This window comes from Pempheris klunzingeri, chromosome 11, assembly GCF_042242105.1.
Source record: "Pempheris klunzingeri isolate RE-2024b chromosome 11, fPemKlu1.hap1, whole genome shotgun sequence".
Taxonomy (NCBI): Eukaryota; Metazoa; Chordata; class Actinopteri; order Acropomatiformes; family Pempheridae; genus Pempheris; species Pempheris klunzingeri.
The window spans coordinates 19,791,411-19,809,723 of record NC_092022.1 but is presented as its reverse complement, the minus strand read 5'-3'; the positions used below and the strand labels follow the sequence as shown (position 1 = coordinate 19,809,723).

The window sequence follows — 18,313 nt, the reverse complement described above, 5'->3', positions numbered from 1 at the left end:
ATTTCAAGTCAATTGCATACTCGCAGTGAAGACAGCGATGAGTCCCACAAACTAAAGGTGAATAAACTTAAAGGTTTATTAACATATTTTAGTGCTATTCTTCCTCATCGGGCAGCCTGTGACGCACAACTGTGCCAACATGCAGCAGCTGCTGAGCAGCTCCGTGTGTCCGACACATCTGATCCACGTAGAGCACAGCCCGGTCACTACATGGTGCAGCTAGTGGATCCACACCAGCAGAGAGGGGTTTTATCTGAATTATATGACCATTAGAGAGCAAACATGGCAGATATCTGAGCTGTTTGGGGGAGGAGGGGAGTCAGTGTGGTCAGCGTCACATTACAGGATCGGGACGCTGCTGCGGACTAAATGAAAATGAATAAAAACATGAGATGAACAGGTTCAGATTCACACGCAGGTAAAACACTCACAGCATCATGTACCTGTCCGAGCGGGACGACATTAATTTCCCGCACTCCGTTTCCATGGGGATGTCGCGACCTCAGAGCCGGCATCGGCTGGTTAAAGCCATGGATGGAGTCCTTCTTAGCGGTGCTGTGGGATTATGGGTAATGTAGTATGTCATCACGTGCTTCCTCACAGCCACTCCGGGTAATGCACACAAACCTGACCTCTATGTAGGCATTAAATAAATAAATGAATGAATGCATAAATAAATAAATAAACACTGATATTTTTGTATTTTTATTTATTTATGACATTAAAAAAAGTTATAATAGTTGATAATTAATCACATAATAGAGCAATAAATCGACAAAACGGATTGTCATGGAGCTTCTTCATCACAGTTCATAGTCAGTCTGTAAAGATTATGTTCATCGTGCAGATAGGGAATAAAAAGCTGCCACCTTCCACTTAACACCATGGTTCTGGATATTGCTGTTCGTCAGACACCCGTATCCACAGAGGGGATTCACACTTGAGTTTATTTGAGCAAATATCCCATGATTCCACAGCGTCCACTTCGTCCAGCAATCTGACTATGATATCTTTCCAAAGGAACCTAGGAGAGACAGCATGATTAAAACTTTTTGATTCTTCCTGAGATTTAAAACAGCAGGAACTATGCTTACTCAATTTCTGACTGAGAGTTAGAGGAGAAGATTGATGTCAGTCTTATAACTGTACATTTAATATGTAGCTAGCAGGTATGAAGCTACTGCCAGCAGGTAATTACTACATGAATGGTAAATGGTCTGTATTTGTATAGCGCCTTTCTAGTCATTTCAACTACTCAAAGCGCTTTTACATGACATCCTCATTCATCCATCACACATCGTTCATTCAGGAGGAAGCTGAAGCTGCTTCAGGAGCAAGTTGGGGTTCAGTGTCTTGCTCAATGACACTTCGACATGCTGACCCATAGGAGCTGGGGATCGTACCACCGACCTTCTGATTGACGATCCACTCAACCTCTGAGCCACAGCCGCCCTGACACAATACTATCTTTATCATAATGTGTACAGTGAACTTTAAAGGTGCTGATAGGTGGATGTTGTCCTCGGACAGAGACAGGCTGGCTGTTTCCACGCTTTATTGGCTGGCTGAAGCTTCATATGTACCATACAGATTAAAGGGTGATATCTTCATTTCAAACACTTAAACTATTCCTTTAAGGTCAAGTTTTGGGAACAGAGCTGTGAAAAAGACAGACGCACCCTCACCTCTGCACAGCAGCTGCAGGTTGCGTCCCTCCTCCTGCAGCTGAAGCTGCAGCACCTGTTGGAGCAACTCCTGCCGAAGTGTCTCCTGCACTAACCCCATCCTCTCCAGCTTCTCCCCATTCAGACGCAACAACGCACGGCCTGGAAGGTGAAAGCAGAGAGCTCAAAAATCAACTTTGCTTTTATTTGGTGATCCACCTTCCATGCAAATGTCTTCTGATCGTCTCAGCAGTGTGACCTGTGATGGCGTGGTGGGAGAACGCCTCCACGTAGGTCAGGTAGTTGTGTGGACAGTGCTTCTTCAGCCATTTGCATACATCTTGTTGTGTCCAGAGCACGACGGGGCGGATCAGGCTGGGCTGCGTGGGGCTTGTGTGATATATCCCATAACTGTCACCGGAACGGTACTGCAGACAGACAGACAGACAGACAGACAGACAGACAGACAGACAGACAGACAGACAGACAGACAGACAGACAGACAGACAGACAGACAGACAGACAGACAGACAGACAGACAGACAGACAGACAGACAGACAGACAGACAGACAGACAGGTAAACACAGGGAAGTTCAACACATATAAGAAGAGCATTTTGGGAAATACATCTGCTTATATCTCGTTTGTTTAATCCAAGTTTAAAGATGATAAACTGTGGTTTTACACGGGACTATTTTGCGACCGGCCACACGTACTATCTGGAGTCTGCATTCTGGTTGCCTGGCAACCTCGCAGTGACAACAAGACTGCAGCAAGTGACAGCGGTTTTGGGGGCACACTACAAAGGAAGAGTAATACTCGTCACACTTAATTAGTAATTCAATAAGTCAGACTAACATGTTGACACTTGCTGATATATGATATATGATATGATAGTTTGATTTGTACAGAGTGCTGAGCTGAACAACTTACCTCGGGCATTTCTCTGATGAGCCACCAGAGGCACTTAATCCTGACAAAGGCCGCCCACGACTCACTGACCCTACACTACCGCATACATGGACAGTAGAGCCACACACTATACAGGCCCTGTTACGAAAGCAAATAAGCTGCTGAACTCTTGTCCTTCATTCCCAGTTTGATGTTTGTGCTACTCAGACCACAATCTGTCTGACCCTAAACCCGATCCCATGAAACGATCGGATGCACAGACACAAATGTTGCTTCTCTTTACTGTAAATGATGCATGATGTCTGCTGTCTCAGCCAGAAAACCTGCTGTGAAACTTGTAAAAGCTGAACATTCGGTGTCAAACGCTGTCAGACAGACAAAGAATCGAAGGCACAGACACACGCAGACAGGCCCTGTACATGAGGAACTGACGGGATCAGCCCTTTATAAGAGCAGGAGCAGATTTCAAACTCATTAGAGCGCACGGGGACGGTCTTGGCCAAATGTGGATGCAGATCAAACACTCTGCATACATGTGAACTTCTAAGTTGTCTGGAAGATCAGCGAACATGCAGCAGCAACAGAGGAGCACGAGAGCCAGTGTGATCATGAAATCCAGCTCTTTAATATTAAAGATGTACAGGGTGTAAAACTATGGAGCACTAATCAAACTGGGCCTTTGATCAGTCAATCAGTTTTAAATATTCAGCATGTTCAGCGTTTCTCTAACTTTTTTCTCAGATGCAGGAAAGAGATGCATAAAAAAAAATAAAAACAAACCTGAAAGGCTGTGCTCGAGGTGTGTGACAGTGTGTCAGAGTGAGAAATCCATCTGAGTTAATGAATAACATTTTAATAAATAGAGTATGTTTCAACTGGGAACGATGACTATTACTAAAACACCATTTCTATATACACTGTTGCCCATAAAGTTGGAATAAAATGTTTTTTACCTCTTCTCATGAAATAATTGTGACAATGTGATTTATTCTTGATAAATAAAGTGTATATCTTCTCAACTTTATTGATCAAACTCTTCCAAACATATCACAGTGAAACTTAAACCACAATTAACCTTTGCAAACTGTGTATTCAGGCTTTAACAAAATATTGAACAATTATTCCAACTTTATGGGCAACAGTGTATTTATAGTTTTAATTTTCTGAGACTAATGTTTCATAATTGTGTATTTTACATCGGAGAAACTTTCTTTTCTTTTACCTCATCACACGGCTTCACTGAATACTCGATGCTGATTGGTCAGTTGACTTCTTTGGTACAAAGCTGTGTAATAAACGGGATGATGTACAGCGAGTCATTATTGCAAAACAAACTCCCAAAGTGTGATGCAGGACTTCAGGCCTTGAATCATCCTGAAGGGAAGCAATAATGATGCTAACTGTACAGTATCGCTTACAATAGACTTAATGGAAACTTGCTCTTTTAAGACAGACATTAGTATTTTACTAGACAGCCATATGAGGGTAACAGAGTAGTTGTATATAGAAGTGGATTTGCTCCTAAAAGATATGGTATTGAAGCTGCCCATTCCGCTTTATTTGTGGTTTGGGGACGTAAGTTGCCTTTACTGATGATTTATTTTCGCTGAGAGGTGGTAATATCATTTAGAGGTATTGATTGTACTCGACAGGTTTTTGTTGTGATGTTCTGTGTCGGTCTTGGGGTTTGGATTGTTGAGTCTCATTCTGAGCAGAGATGTCAGAAACGGTCATTTTTATCTAAGTGTTGTAAATACATGTGGGCCCCAGGAAGAGGAGCTAAATAACGTGTTCAGTGTAGCTGGTTTCAGTCAAGTATTTTCCTGCCTCCTGACTCACTTCCAATCCACCGTAGTCCTTTTGGGTTTTTTTCCTTTTATCCTTTTACTTCCTGCGCTACACTTGAAGAGCACAGGATTTCCTTTCCTTTCATTTCACGTGCACCTTTCAGCTCAGTGCAGCGCTCTTGTGTTTTGTTGAGAGAGAAGTATTTTTCACTTCACACCCTCATTTTTTAGCATTGGCTCGACTAGTGATGGGTGCTGCTGAAGATCCTGCGTTGCTGCCGTTTGTGGGTCAGTATGTAGATACGATGAGTTAATGAATTAAGCTTTCTTGTGGATGAATGTATTCTGAACTATCAGAGGGGCCGATGCTTCTCATGCTGAGCAGCAGTTTATTTCACGAGTCATTTTAAGGTCACTGTGATGTTTAAAGCAAATATTTTTCCCACTTCATCAAAAATTTATTGTTTTGAATGTGCCAGACAGACATAGCATATTATCCCCAACATCTCATGTCTCCATTTCTACTAGAGCTGCAAGTAATGATTCTCATTATTCAAAAAATCTCAAGATTAATTTGTCAATTATGGGATTTAGTGGCCAATAAAATGTCAGGATATTGTAGAAAATGAACATCACAATTTCCTAAAGCCAAAAGTCATAAGCAAATAGCTTATTTTGCCAGACAACAATGCCAAAATATTCCGTTTTTTATCAAATAAAATGAATAAAAGTAGTAAATACAGAGTATCTAGAAGCTGTGAATAAAGAATTTTTGGCATTCTCTCTCAAAAAAGGACATGAGCGATTAATTGAGTATTAAAATAGTTTCTTTCCTTGATTGCTGGATGTATCATGTTGTTCTGTGCCACAGTGGTGAAACATGAGATGGAGGAGGACAGATAGAGACCGTAATGAGTGTTTAGTGTTTTTCTTTTTTCACAGTATGCTAGTGAGGAGTCTGTGGCTGCGGAGTAAATCAGACCACAACATGCTGGAAAAGACTAAATGAAGCTGACTGAAAGAACTGTGGAAGAAGTGAAAACGCCGTTAAACATGTTCACATGTTCCAGTGCCACACGTCTTCCAAACACGCAGCATGTGACTTATGCTCCTCAAAACCAAAATAAACATTTTGTGCATCCAAGAGGATTGAAGCAAACAAACAAGACATTGTACAGCACTCTGTTATCACCCCAGCCCAGTTCTGTTTGCAGCTTTAGCTTCAGCTCATTACTGCCTTTTAAAGAGACTTTCATGGGGTGAGGACAAAGGCATGGGCTTTATGACTTGTAACTATGGGCTTTAAAATGAGGCCAGTTTACAGCACAAATGGATTGTCCGGGCAGTGAGTTTGCGAGCAGACTGAGTGTGCAGAGTGTGCTGCATCAGATAACAAAATGAATATCAACCAAAACATTTCACTGAAACTGGAACAAAATGCTGACTGAAAGCGGATCTGACAATGTTTCACATAAAGAGATCTAAGGGAAAAAAAAAAAAAAGGTTTGCGTGCTGTTCATTACCCTGCAACAAAAATCAAACTGTACACCATCAAGCATTCGGTATCAAACTAAAATTTGTTTCTTTCTGCTCTCAGTCGACAGGCACGGGGTTGCTGCAGTGTGGTCTGAGTGTTGGAGGACCTGTGCTATTTAAAGCCAAGCTAAAAGGCTGTTAGAGCCCACCGACCCGCTGGGGAGAGAGCGACTTCCATTCTCTGCTAACAAAGTGCCCATGTGCAACAATGGATGGTGACTGGCCTCATTTGTAAGACCACGGATTTTTTCTTCCAGACTTTTCTGTACAGAAATCTGAGAGGATCATTTCTATGTATACTGGTGATGATGAGACAACAAGGAAAAGATTTGTTTTGGTCCGCCATAAGGCAGCCGCTTCATGTGTTTTGTCTCTGTGTGACTCTTGTGGAGGAATGCAGTAGGCCTGATTGGGAAAAGGAAAGTTGAAAACACATAACACTACTAGTTTCTTGCTGTTGTCATGGAGCTATAATGATCTCTTAATTCACACCGTGCAGCAAATACAGTAAATGTGATAGAACATCATAAAATCTTAAAAACAGTAAGAATTATTCTGGATCTATCCAAGTCAGGCTTCATCCAATCTTCTACTTGGTGATTCTGCCACTTAAAGTCAATCAGAAACTTTTTGTGTATGAAAATATAAACCTGTATTGTGCATATTTTTCCATTTAACAAAAAAGGATGAATCTGTTTATGTGCATATTTGTAGAAACAGTGTAGAGACGTCTGTGGTGCACTACTGACTGTAGCATGTCGCACAGCATATCCTACGACCTTTTATCTACCCCATTTCAACGGCCCCACAGAGAGTGGCTCAGTTAGTGATTTACGATGTTTGTCGTGCTGTTATTTTGTATTCCACAGTGGAAGCTAGTTAGCCAAGTTTGATAATGTCAGCCTTAGCTGTCTCTCTCCTGAGTCAAGTCGACCAAACCTTTGAAACTCACAGCAACCGGTAATCTTGTAACCTCACCGCTCTGCACATTACCTCATGATGTGAATCACAACACGGGGAGGGCTCAGGTCACAGATTAAACTAAGAAACTTCGAACAATGTTGGCTGGTTAACCATCAGTCAGTAATAACAGTTTTGACCAAATAAGTCACAACAGACACTATAGACAGTATATCTTGATTTCTTAGCTAAAGTAAATTCTAATTTCAGCTTGACTTGCAGCAATACTAAGCAGAAACCAGCATATCTCTCCTTGACCTTGACGAATGAAGGAAACCCGGGGGGGGGGGGTATCACATGACATCAGCTCATGAACCAGGTGTGCTGTTCGACATGTTGAGGTCACGCATGTGTTCAGTACCTGCAGGGCATCCGTGCCCGGCTGCTGCAGCAGCTTCACTGTCCTGCCTCCTGCTGTTTTCTGTCCACGCCCGTCGTGCCAGGTTAGGTTCCCACCTGTCCGCCGGCTCAGCTGGTGCTTGAAGTCCTCAGGCAGAGCTCTGTACTCCACGGCTGGCCTGCAGAAACTGAAACTGGATGCCGCTGGAGAGATAAAAGCAGGAGGGACGATGAATCTGCGTGGAACCACTGACAATGTGATAACGGCATGAGACACGCTCTGCAAAAAACAAACAAGCAAAGAAAAAAAAAACTCACTCTGCGTGACTTGAAAACAAAAGCCAGAGTTTAACCCACCTGGACGCCCTGCCATTCAGGAATGATCTCACTGTTACGTGCCAGCTCGTACCTGCTCTATAGATAACCACACAAGCCCCTCTGTAATTTAAGATGCCAGTGTTTCACTGCCAGTATTATTTGATTGTAGGTGCAAATGCTGTGAGACGAGTCGCTTCCTCATCATTACGAGGGTGCCTGTAGGCAGACGTCCAAACCCACTCAACAGCAGGTGGCTTCCCAACATCCAGTAATTAAAGAAAGTGTGGAACTACAGTAAACACGCTGTTACAGGCACAGTTCCTGGCAGAAAGCCACGGGTCATTACTGATTCATGTGCCAGATTGGATGAATTTATTTACCCGTGTTTGAAGCCATGTGTGCAGCTGTGTTTGTGTGTGCGCTGACATGCATTTTCGATATCTTAAATTGACTAAGAGAATTTGAAAAGAGGACAGAACGAGAGAGACTGTCAGGGGAGGCGAGGGTTGAGGAGATGAAAGAACGTCTTTTAGTTTTCTAGCTTTGTGCCTCTCCTTTCTGTCATTCAACATCTCCCACTGAGAGCCGTGCAAAGTCGAATCCTGCAATCATCAAGGCAAACCAGCAGCATCGGATTATTATGAATAAAACTCTGGATGCAATTTTTGTCTCTTTGAGGTGTAACTCCTAGACTGTGAACGTATGAGCTACCCTTTACAGTGTAGTTTCTCCCCCAGGCTGCAGCTGTAAACACAAATGTGCCCCTTTCCCTGATTAAATGCAGATAATTAAGAACGCTTGTCAGGCTGAGTTTTTCTTCCTTCAGCTTTGCACGTTTATGGGAGGAAGAAGGCCTCATTAACTAAAGCACATATAAACTGCCAGCACCAGAAAGGAAAAACTCTCATGAGCAAAATGTTTCACTCGGTATTTCAATTAAATCTGAACCGTAGATAAAAGCTCCTGTTTGCAGGATTTGTACATTTCTGAAGCTGCAACTATTTTCACCAGAACTAAAGCACTCATGATGAAATATAAGATGCAATCAAATTAAAAAAAAGGGGGGGGGGATTTAAACAGTGGATGTCTAATCAAGACCAACTTAAACTAAGTCTATGCAAAAAACTGCCCACAGCAGCAGTGACACCATCAGACTGGGGTGCTGGTCCCTAAGGTGCGCTGTCCGTTTCAGCACCAAGACACTGACCATCAGCAGACCCTCCTCTGGCTTACAACCACATACAATCCCTGCAGGCGTTCGTGCAGCTCTGACTTTAAAGCTACCAAAGCGACCTGTGTAGTTTTTTTTAATGTTATGTGCTCTTACTGTACGGACTTTTCTCACACTACAGTGAGAGAGAGAGCAGCAGGCGTTTTGGTACCGCATGCGACCACTAACACACCGGGCAGACCGGTCTGCCAAGTATCGGGTTAGACAAACAAACTGCGTTGGTTTAAGCTGAAGTTTCCACTGCTGCCGGGACATTCCCAGGTCAATTTCGACGAGTTAGTGGAAGTGTGACCTACCGTCCACAGCCATGGTGTTTCCGTGCCGGAGTGGATTCAGTGGAAGTGTCCCATCGTGTCCAGAGACTGGCGCACAAGCTGCGGGTCCCACTCCCACCTCTCACCGACACAAAGTTTCAGTGAGGTCTGGCGGGAGGAAGGGCGCTCCTCATCCTCTCGAGTCCTGCTGGTCGGACTGGGGGGAGGTGGGGGGGGGGGGCTTAAAAATGCCTTAAAACCAGCTCACGTCGTCCACCGGTTCCACTGGCTGACTGGTGTCTGCGGGCTGAAGTTGTTGAAGAAGAGAGAGGGAGAGAGGAAAAGAGGGAGAGAGAGAGAGAGAGAGAGAGAGAGAGAGAGAGAGAGGAAGAGAGAGAGAGGGGGAGAGAGAGGGGGGGAGAGAGAGGGGAGAGGAAAAGAGGGAGAGAGAGAGAGAGGGGGGGGGGAGGAAAAGAGAGAGAGGAGAGAGAGAGGAATGTCCCCGAGCTGCCTGCTGACTGGTTCCGCTGGCACGGGCGCGCTCGCGCGCGCACGCGAGGTGTGTGTGTGTGTTTTTTTTATGTGTCGTGAGAATCAGCCGCGCGGCTTTTTCTCAAGAGCCTGTATGAGCGCAGTGAGCTCAAAGTGCAGCCCCGGGCCCTGTCATTAACGCAGCCAGTGGAGGCTCTGAAAAACAGCCGGATGAAAAGGCTTCTCATCACTGCAGCATCCAACTTAAGGAATTCCCCTTTGCCTGTTCTTTAAGAAAGGGAGCTCTGTGCGCGCCTGTGGGCAGTGGGCCCTCTCTGTGATGGACCCTCTATGTGGGGTTTGTCCACAGGAGCTGCAGGACATCAGATACAAGAGCGGAAAGAAGGGAGAAAGGATTAAAGGGGGAGCTGGTCCTGTTGGCTCTATTGATGGGGCCCATTAATAAATAATTCCCACTTTTGCTAGTTAGCATAATAATCATGACCTCTATTTAACTGACCTCTATTTAATTAAAATGTTTTAACTCTAACCACTCAGCGATCCTCTCATCAACAATGGGGGGGTCAGAGGAGTTTTTCATAAATTTTGTGCCCCATAATCGATGCTGCCTGAATCCTCTCAGCATCAGCACAACAGACTACATGTCTAAATAGGGAGCGATCTTATAGTAAAAATAAGGCATATACATAAATATATATAAACAAAAAACCTAAAAAAAAAAGGAGGGCAATTTACTAAATGTAGTTTATCCACTGCTACAAATCTTACCAGAGCCGTGGGAGTAGCTGAGGACTGGCTCTGGACTGATCTCATCTTCATATTCATAAATATCTCATACTTTTACATCAGGCTGCTCTGGTCTTTAGTTGAACATTTAGTTGAAATGTACAAAACAGCAAACAAAATGTGACACCGTGGCTGCTTGTGTTATCGAAGTTGAACCAGCAGAAGAAAAACTGATTTTTTTTTTGTGGTGCTCCTGAGAGAGACTCTGGCAGGGGACTGTAGTGGTGAAGGTGTGATGATGAAAGCTGATTAGGGAGATCAGGGGAGCGCAAGAAAGCCAAAATAGTAATCAGGGTTGTGTGCGGCACTTGATCAGTGAGAGAACGTGTGCAGGAGCTCTGTTGTGCACTGACGCAGACATTTGTCACAGATTATCTGCATAGTTTCTGAAGTTGAATGATCTTGAACTAAAAAAAACTATTAATTTCATAAGATAGAAGATGCGCCTCTCAAGTGTCTCTGCTTTAAACTGGACAGAATATTATTCTGAGTTAAAAAGCAGAACACTCCCACACGGATGTTTTCATGTTGTCAGACATCAAATAAAAACGCAGTGTTAAGACTGAACAAACGAGCAGATATACAGAACACGATTGTTCAGTCTGCCTCTGATGAAATTCACTGCCTTCCTTCTACAAAGTCAAAGGAATAGTTCGACATTTTGGAAACATACACGTATTCACTTCCTCACTGAGAGACAGATGAGAAGATGGACACCACCTGTGGTAGAAAAGGTATTTACTTAAGTAAAAGTACCAATATTATGGTGTCAAAGTCCTCCATCACAAGTAAAACTACTGCATTCAGAACATTTCTTGAGTAAAAGTACATGATGTATTATCAGGAAAAATGTACTAAAAGTGAAAGTGCTCATTATGCAGAGTGTTTGTATGATAATATATATATTACAGATTTGTTGCTATCATCAGTGTATATGCGGCATTTTATGGTGGTAGCTGATCCAGGTAGAGCAAATTATAGCTGCTTATTATACTGTTTGGTAGTTTAGTCAAGTTATTATTGACTATATGATATGATATCATAACAATGATTTGAATCTCACTGTGAAAACACTGAGGGGTTGCCGTTGTCTCACAATGATGAGCTCTCAGATTTACAGAGCTGTTTGGTGAGTTTCAGCACATTTAGCTGTCTGCTAACTTGTTGTGTCACTATCATCTGTACACTGTAAACTACCTGCTCAGCAGCATCAGCACACAGACACAGCGAGTGACAAGCTGGAGAACCAGAATCTTTCAGAAGAATCAGCATTTGGGGGAGAACCAAAACCAGAGCTAAAGAAGAGCGAATACTGGACTAAAACATGACTCTGAATGAATGTTAATGCTGTTTGCTGACAGTCTCATTAGCAACATAAAGGTGTTGATGTCAATGTTGCGTTCACAGCTCGTTTCTGCTGCCTCCAAGTGGTAGAACAAAGGCTCAACTACAGTCCAGGAGTAAATGAAACTCCACTCCACCGGTGGATACCTCTGATACTCTCTGATCTGTCTGTTCAGTAAGAGGCCAGGAGACAGTTAGTGTAGTTTAGCATAAAGACTGGGAGCAGGGGGAAACAGCTCGCTTGACTCTGTCCAAAAGGTCGCAAAATCCACCTACCAGCAACTCACTTTGTTACACGTTATAACTTGTTTGTTTAATCCATACAAAATCGTTATGTTAAAGCATAATAATGAGGAGTTGAAGCTTTACTTTGTGAGCATTAGGGGAGGAGAGAGCCTCAGATTATTAGTCAGGGTTGGGTCAGATTACTTTGAAATGTTCCACTGTGTTCTCCAGCTAGACATTTTTGCAATTTGTAACATATTTGATTGGATTACAAAAAACATGCAATCAAATCAAACATTGTACCTTATTCTAAAACACAGAGTTCCACAAATATCCTTTTTTTTCTCTTCAAACATCTGAAAACATTTACAGTGCAAATAAAATGCCTTTTGCATATTCAGCATTTACAGTTGGTCAAACCAAATAAACTTTACAACAACAGTGCTGGTACAAACTACAGGTGTACTGTGCTGTGTGTATTTTACAACATGTGGGCTGCTGTTTCATTAGTCTGTTCTCTAAGAAACCTTGTTTGTCAGATGAACTTTTCATGAGTCACCACTGAACAGCATTAGTTATCATGGAAAAATACATCATATGTTTACAATTGCCATATGTTGAAGACATAATCAAAAACGTAATCAAGTAATCCATGACAATGTAGCTATGGTGCATTGTTGTTTTTTTTTTAAATGTAATCTGGGCAGATTATAGTTTCTCATATTTTGTAATCTGATTACATATCCCTGATTACATGTAATCTGTTACTGCCCAACCCTGTCAGCAGTGTCACAGCCTGTGACAGTGTGTCACCGTGACTCAAATGTCCTGATTTAACACTTTCTCTCTGGGTTTATGGGAATCAAAAGATACCAAGAGAGCATGTGTGGCAGAGAGCCCCCTGCTGTTTTTGATATTGCATCATGCAGTATGTGATGTTTATTAGAAATGATGTTGATAACAACATCTGCCAGATATTCTCCTACATCCAGCAGTCCCCACTGCCTCATTGGCTACAACCTGATTTAACAAAATAATGGTCACAGAAATACATTGTAGTTGATGTCAGTTACACCACAGACTGCACATGGGATTAAGACCCCATCGGACCAGTCTGAGGTTAATTGGCAGGGTGTGGGCATGAGTAGTTCCTGCAGATGTTTCTGTGGAAACACAGGCTGGAGCATTGGGGTTCCTCTTAAACTTTAAGCGTGGACACATTTGGCCTGGTTAGCTCACTAAAAGATGAAAGGGACCGCTTGAATTAATAGTTTCCACAGGAGGGAACATCAAAGAGCCTTGAAATTTAATGGTATACATTTGAGGTTTACACTCGGCAGCAGCCTTTTGTTTTAATGTTTAACAAAGGAATTCTTTTTCATCAATTATTTTATGGTCATTCCAGAGCGATCCAGAAAATCCAGCCCTGTCAATTACTTTCAGTGCAAACATTAAACGTAATGTACTGCAACACAATGGCCACAAGGTACATTTAATAGCTTTATATTCAGCAATAACTTAGCCCACGCTTGTAAGCTGTTGATAGGACCAAAGTCAGAGCATTTTGACGAGAGAGAGAGTTTAGAAACTGGGGTGGCAGCTTCTCCTCCTCCTCCCCTCAGATGCTGCATCTGAACCAGAAATGCACACAAGGGGGCAGTCTCATTCTATGTACAGAGAGACAGTGGGCTCTCTGTTGGCACTGGGCAATACACAAAGCCAAAGGGCACTAAAACCATAACATGTTCCACACTGTATTATGAAAAAATTATGTAAAAACCAGTGAAAATAACACTGTGAAATGTACTTTTTTCTCTTTATGTTAAACACAAACCAACAGTCTGTTACTGTAAAGAATGGCACCTCCTGAGTATCTTCTTCCCTACAGCGTTGACTATAATGGCAGCTGAAACTGATGTAATCCCATTACATTGTTGCTGTTTGTTTCACATTTTAAAACCAGTGGTGGAAAGTAACCGAGTAAGTTTACTCAAGTACTGTACTTGGGCAAAATGTTAAGGTACTTTAAGGTGTTTTACTGTATGTTACTCCGTACTTCTACACACTTTGGAGACAAATGTTATACTATTTACTCCATTACTTTACATTAAAAATTAATAATACAAAACATAAATCAACAAATGAATAATGATATATCATTATTGTAGGTTAAGCTACCATGAGTATGAGTATGATGAGTAATTTTACTTTTGCCCAACAGTTTGTTGTACTTTTTACAACAGTACAACAGTAAGATTTTGAATGCAGGACTTTTGCTTGTAACAGTATTTCTATACTGTAGCATTATGTCCTCTAACTCTTCAACCACTGGCCACAGAGAATGACCCCTCTTATCCTCACTCTAAATAACAGGGATGGATCAGAAAAGCCGCAATATGCAACAAAACCTTCAGTGCTGTGGTATAAAAACAATCCATTTATCCATCCATCCACAGACAGCAAACATATACACTGTGGGAGGAATATCAAGGCAATTCTAATCTCCAACCAGTATTTTCTACTTGTCTGGCATCTTAACTGATCTCATCTTGAAGAAATATAAAAGTGGTTCATAAAACTTTACTGGCTGCAAATCGAGCTCTGTCTGGTGGTTTAGTTTAGTACGAAAATAATTTATGAATTTTGAAAGAAGTGCACATTGAATGCAATGAAAGCAAAGCCAAATAATCTGATCAAATAGTTTTGAAAAAGTCAATAGAGATAGATGTGTGTGGGCAAATGCAAAAAGTATAATATATCATGAAAATCATGACAGACTATTTATCTGGAACAAAAGAGAGAGCAGATGTATGTGTGTGTGCATGCATGCATGCATGCGTGGGTTCTTGTACCAAATACATCACCAGAACATTTATTTTACTAGCAGAGTGAGGACATTTTTGGGAAGTGGGGACATTTTGGCCTGTCCACACAACTTAATAGGGCTGTTTTTAGCACAAGACTTGGTTTTAGGGTTCAGGTTAGAATCAGGTCTAGTTTAAGGTTAGGGTGAGAGTTAGCCTCAGGCATTTAGTTGTGATGGTAAAGGTTAGGGTTGAGGATTGTCAATGAGGGTCCTCACAAAGATAAAAGTGTGTGTGTGTGGCAGCTTCTTCCAGATGTGTACACACTCCCATTAGAGTCTGGCAACAGCAAACACATTGAACCTCTTGGCTAATATGTGAAGTGTGCCGTGACCTCTTGCTCCCCATGTGGCCACCAAATTACGTTTGTTTAGGCCAACATTTGTCTTATTTAATGCCAGAATTCTTCAAACGGTCACGCCTCAGAATACATTTTTTCTCACATGTACCAAAAGAAAAAAAATATTCCCTTAAAAATATCTTTTACTAGAGGAAACTAAAATGAAACAATTTTACAAGCTGAGGTAAAGAAAAAGGAAAAAGTATGTAACTGTAGGTGCACCGGAGACAAGGTTGTGGCCAGTTACTCATTTGTTTCTTTACATGGAAATGAACATACAAGAGCAAATTAGACACAATTTATCAGTTTCTAAACCTGTATTTCCATAATTTCCTGTTTTACTTAATTAACAACAGTTAATCATATGAATAAAACCTGTGTGGACTATTCTCTAATGTTCACTCAGGAATGCATTATGCATGTCTCCCTGTCAGGTTACAGGTCAGGATAAATTAACATGTAATAATTGGAAACTTGGATAATAAGCTGACATACAGAAATAAAAGTGATTTGGGCCATACAACCTTCAGAATAAGGTTATTATCAGACTCATAGTACTGCTTGGGTTGACTTCAGTGCATGAAGAAAGTATAAAAAATGTATAAACCCTCCATACTCGTCAGATCATGCTCCAACTCCTCTGTTATTCTGTCCAAGTTAAAACAAATACTGAAAATGATTCTTAAATATTACCCAAGTCAGTGCTGTTGGAAAAACACTGCCAAAGCCACACAGTCCAGTAAGGCACAGACTTTGCTAAAAACTAAAGACACACATGAAAAAGTTTACAGGTCAGCTAAGAATTTGGACCACTAGTGTTAAAACCAAATAGACACAAAGAAATTGGGAACAAGAAGACAAATGCTGCTCCCCATATGTTGCACAGGCTTTCATAGACTCAAACATGGTGCCCTCCACATTTGGCCTGACTCTATTCATAACTTGGCGATGTTGAGAGGTCCATGAACAGCTTAAGGCTGACGTATGCGTTATGTCAGGCAGGTGAGTGGAAGCTAAAATAACAGTAAATGTGTGATGCCATTCAGGGAAAAACTCTGGGTGGAGCCGCCACCAGGATGCAGAATAAAGCTGCACTTGTTTCACAGCACCAGAAAGCCCGAGCCTGGATGCTGTGTACTCCGCAACATGTTTCACATGATACAATGAGAGCTTGTTTACAAATTAAGAGGGTAAAAGAGCTAACGAAGAATATGTAACACACGCACACACACACACACACACACACACACACTCACTCATTATTGTGTATCTGCACTGAACAGGGTGTTTCCAGGTAGAAGAGGTGGGACCTGGTACAAACAGGATGCAGGAAATGGGCCTGGTTCTTAAAAGGATCAATCAAAAGTTCCTTGCAAAATAATGGACACAGTGTTACTCTTGTTCAAAATGAGGTCACTTTACAATGGCCACAGAAAACATTTTTCATTTTTCAATGACTTTAATAGTGGTCTTTACTCAGGGGTAGAGGAAGGAATCAGCATTATCAGCTACATGAACTGAGAGTATCAAAAGTAAAAGTCTTCGTTCTGAAGAAAAATGGCCTCTGAGACTGATATATAAATGACATTATATTGTTAACACTAGTGCATCCATGTGTAAGCAGCACTTTACTGTTGTGAAGCCTGAGGTGGAGCTAGTTTGAACTTAGTTTACAGTCGGGCCACACGATAAATCTGAGGGGTCATGAGCTGATTAATGCCACTCATAGACATCTGAAACATCACAAGGGGCTGTACAGGCGATTTTGTAAGGAGTCACGTGTCAAAACGGTTAGGAACCACTGGCCTTATTTGTAACATTGTTTTCTATTATACAATCTCAATCATTGCTGTGGTAACCAGTAAGTACAGCTACATTTAAATGTTGTAGAGTAAAAAACTACAATATTTCCTCAGAGTAAAGCTCATTAGGCGATCCTCCATCCTCATCCATCTTCAGTCTTGTGAACCACATAACAATAATACAGTAAATGTTAACGTTGTAACAGAATTACAAAGTCATATTACTGCTGCCCTCTCTAATGTAACTGAATAGAGGAACAGACAAGTTAGAAAAGTGAAATGTAATCAAGAATTTTAAAGGGCAGAAAGAAGTTACCTCATTGCAGGTTTGATTTTATTCACAAGGCCGTTCAGTGTGTCCCCTGACATTGTTAATTCAATGTTAATGTTAAACTGGCTCTAAGTGGAAAGTCCTCTAGTTGTGGTACGGTGGAGCTGCTTGACTTCTTTCTGTACTGAGGGCGGTGAACTTCTTCAACTGTACAAAGACTTCTGTTGTGAATGAATGTGTGGGCTTGTGGGCCAAGGCACTCGGGCATGGGTGTGTGCTGCCACAGCCTTCAACACAGGGTATTTATTTTTATTTGTTCCCAGTCCTGGAGGTTTGCTGTTAGGTTGGAGTTTAAACTGTGTCAATGTGCCTGTGTGAAGTAAAAGAGCTCAAGATGTTTCCCAGATTTGACCTAAGACAGCTTCGGTTACTTGTTACTTTGCAGATTCAGACAATCAACTAATACATTTATATAAGTATGTATAGAGGGCAGCAGTAAAACAGTGAACAGTGAGCTCCACTTTTATCCGCTGCAACATTAGTGATGACTGTACATAAATACATCAATGCATGTAATGCAACAATATATTCTAAAATGGGCCATCACGCATAATGAGTACTTTTATTTTGGTACTTTAACTATGATTCAATGCCGATTCTTAAGTACATTTACTTATTATATTTTTTAAATACAAATTACTTGTAACAGAGTATTTCTACACTGCATTATTGCAGTTTCTACTTAAGCAAAATATCTGAATTCTTCTTCCATCACTGCACCTTGGGTTCTGGAAAAGTGTGATGGACTTATTTTTTCTTTTTAAGAAGTGATTCATCCTGAAATAATCAATGGATTATTTGATTTTAAAAAAAAGAATTGTTAGTTGCAGCCACACACTGTACAACAACAGCTCAATGTATGACATGACAGTGAATGCTATATTCTCTACTGTATGTCCTTCTGAGGATGATGACGATGGAGATGGCTGTAGAGGAGGATGTGGACATTCAGTGTCATGTCAGTGGGGAAAGGACAGGTGTTACTAATAACATTAGCAAACGCTCTGTTCAATTTAAGTGTCCCAGTAAGCCATTAAAGTGTGACGGTGAGCCAGCTCGCACAATATCAGGACCCTGAAACCAAAGCAGCTAAATGAAATTCCATCATTAACTTTATTAGTGACACC

General features: G+C 41.5%; 1 protein-coding gene across 2 annotated transcripts; it reads right to left on the bottom strand.

The window, feature by feature from the left end:
* Positions 1 to 762: 762 nt before the first annotated feature.
* On the bottom strand, positions 763 to 9,230 carry samd10a (sterile alpha motif domain containing 10a). 2 transcript variants are annotated; one of them, XM_070840186.1, is made up of 5 exons: positions 9,045 to 9,230; positions 7,222 to 7,403; positions 1,924 to 2,092; positions 1,680 to 1,826; positions 763 to 1,024 (listed from the first exon to the last, which is right to left on the bottom strand). In XM_070840186.1, the coding sequence occupies exons 1-5, from the start codon at positions 9,055 to 9,057 to the stop codon at positions 1,002 to 1,004; spliced, it is 534 nt and encodes a 177-aa protein (XP_070696287.1). In that variant the 5' UTR covers positions 9,058 to 9,230; the 3' UTR covers positions 763 to 1,001. The 2 variants fall into 2 exon arrangements, with proteins under 2 accessions (XP_070696287.1, XP_070696288.1); XM_070840187.1 differs by having other exon boundaries at positions 1,686 to 1,826.
* Positions 9,231 to 18,313: the final 9,083 nt, after the last annotated feature.

What these genes read in the sequence shown, in the direction of transcription:
- samd10a (XM_070840186.1), bottom strand. An exon ending in CTCCCACCACGCCATCACAG is followed by an intron (nt 1,827 to 1,923) that starts GTCACACTGCTG and finishes TTCACCTTCCAG; the next exon opens with GCCGTGCGTTGTTGCGTCTG. An exon ending in GCTGCTGTGCAGAGGTGAGG is followed by an intron (nt 1,025 to 1,679) that starts GTGCGTCTGTCT and finishes TGTCTCTCCTAG; the next exon opens with GTTCCTTTGGAAAGATATCA.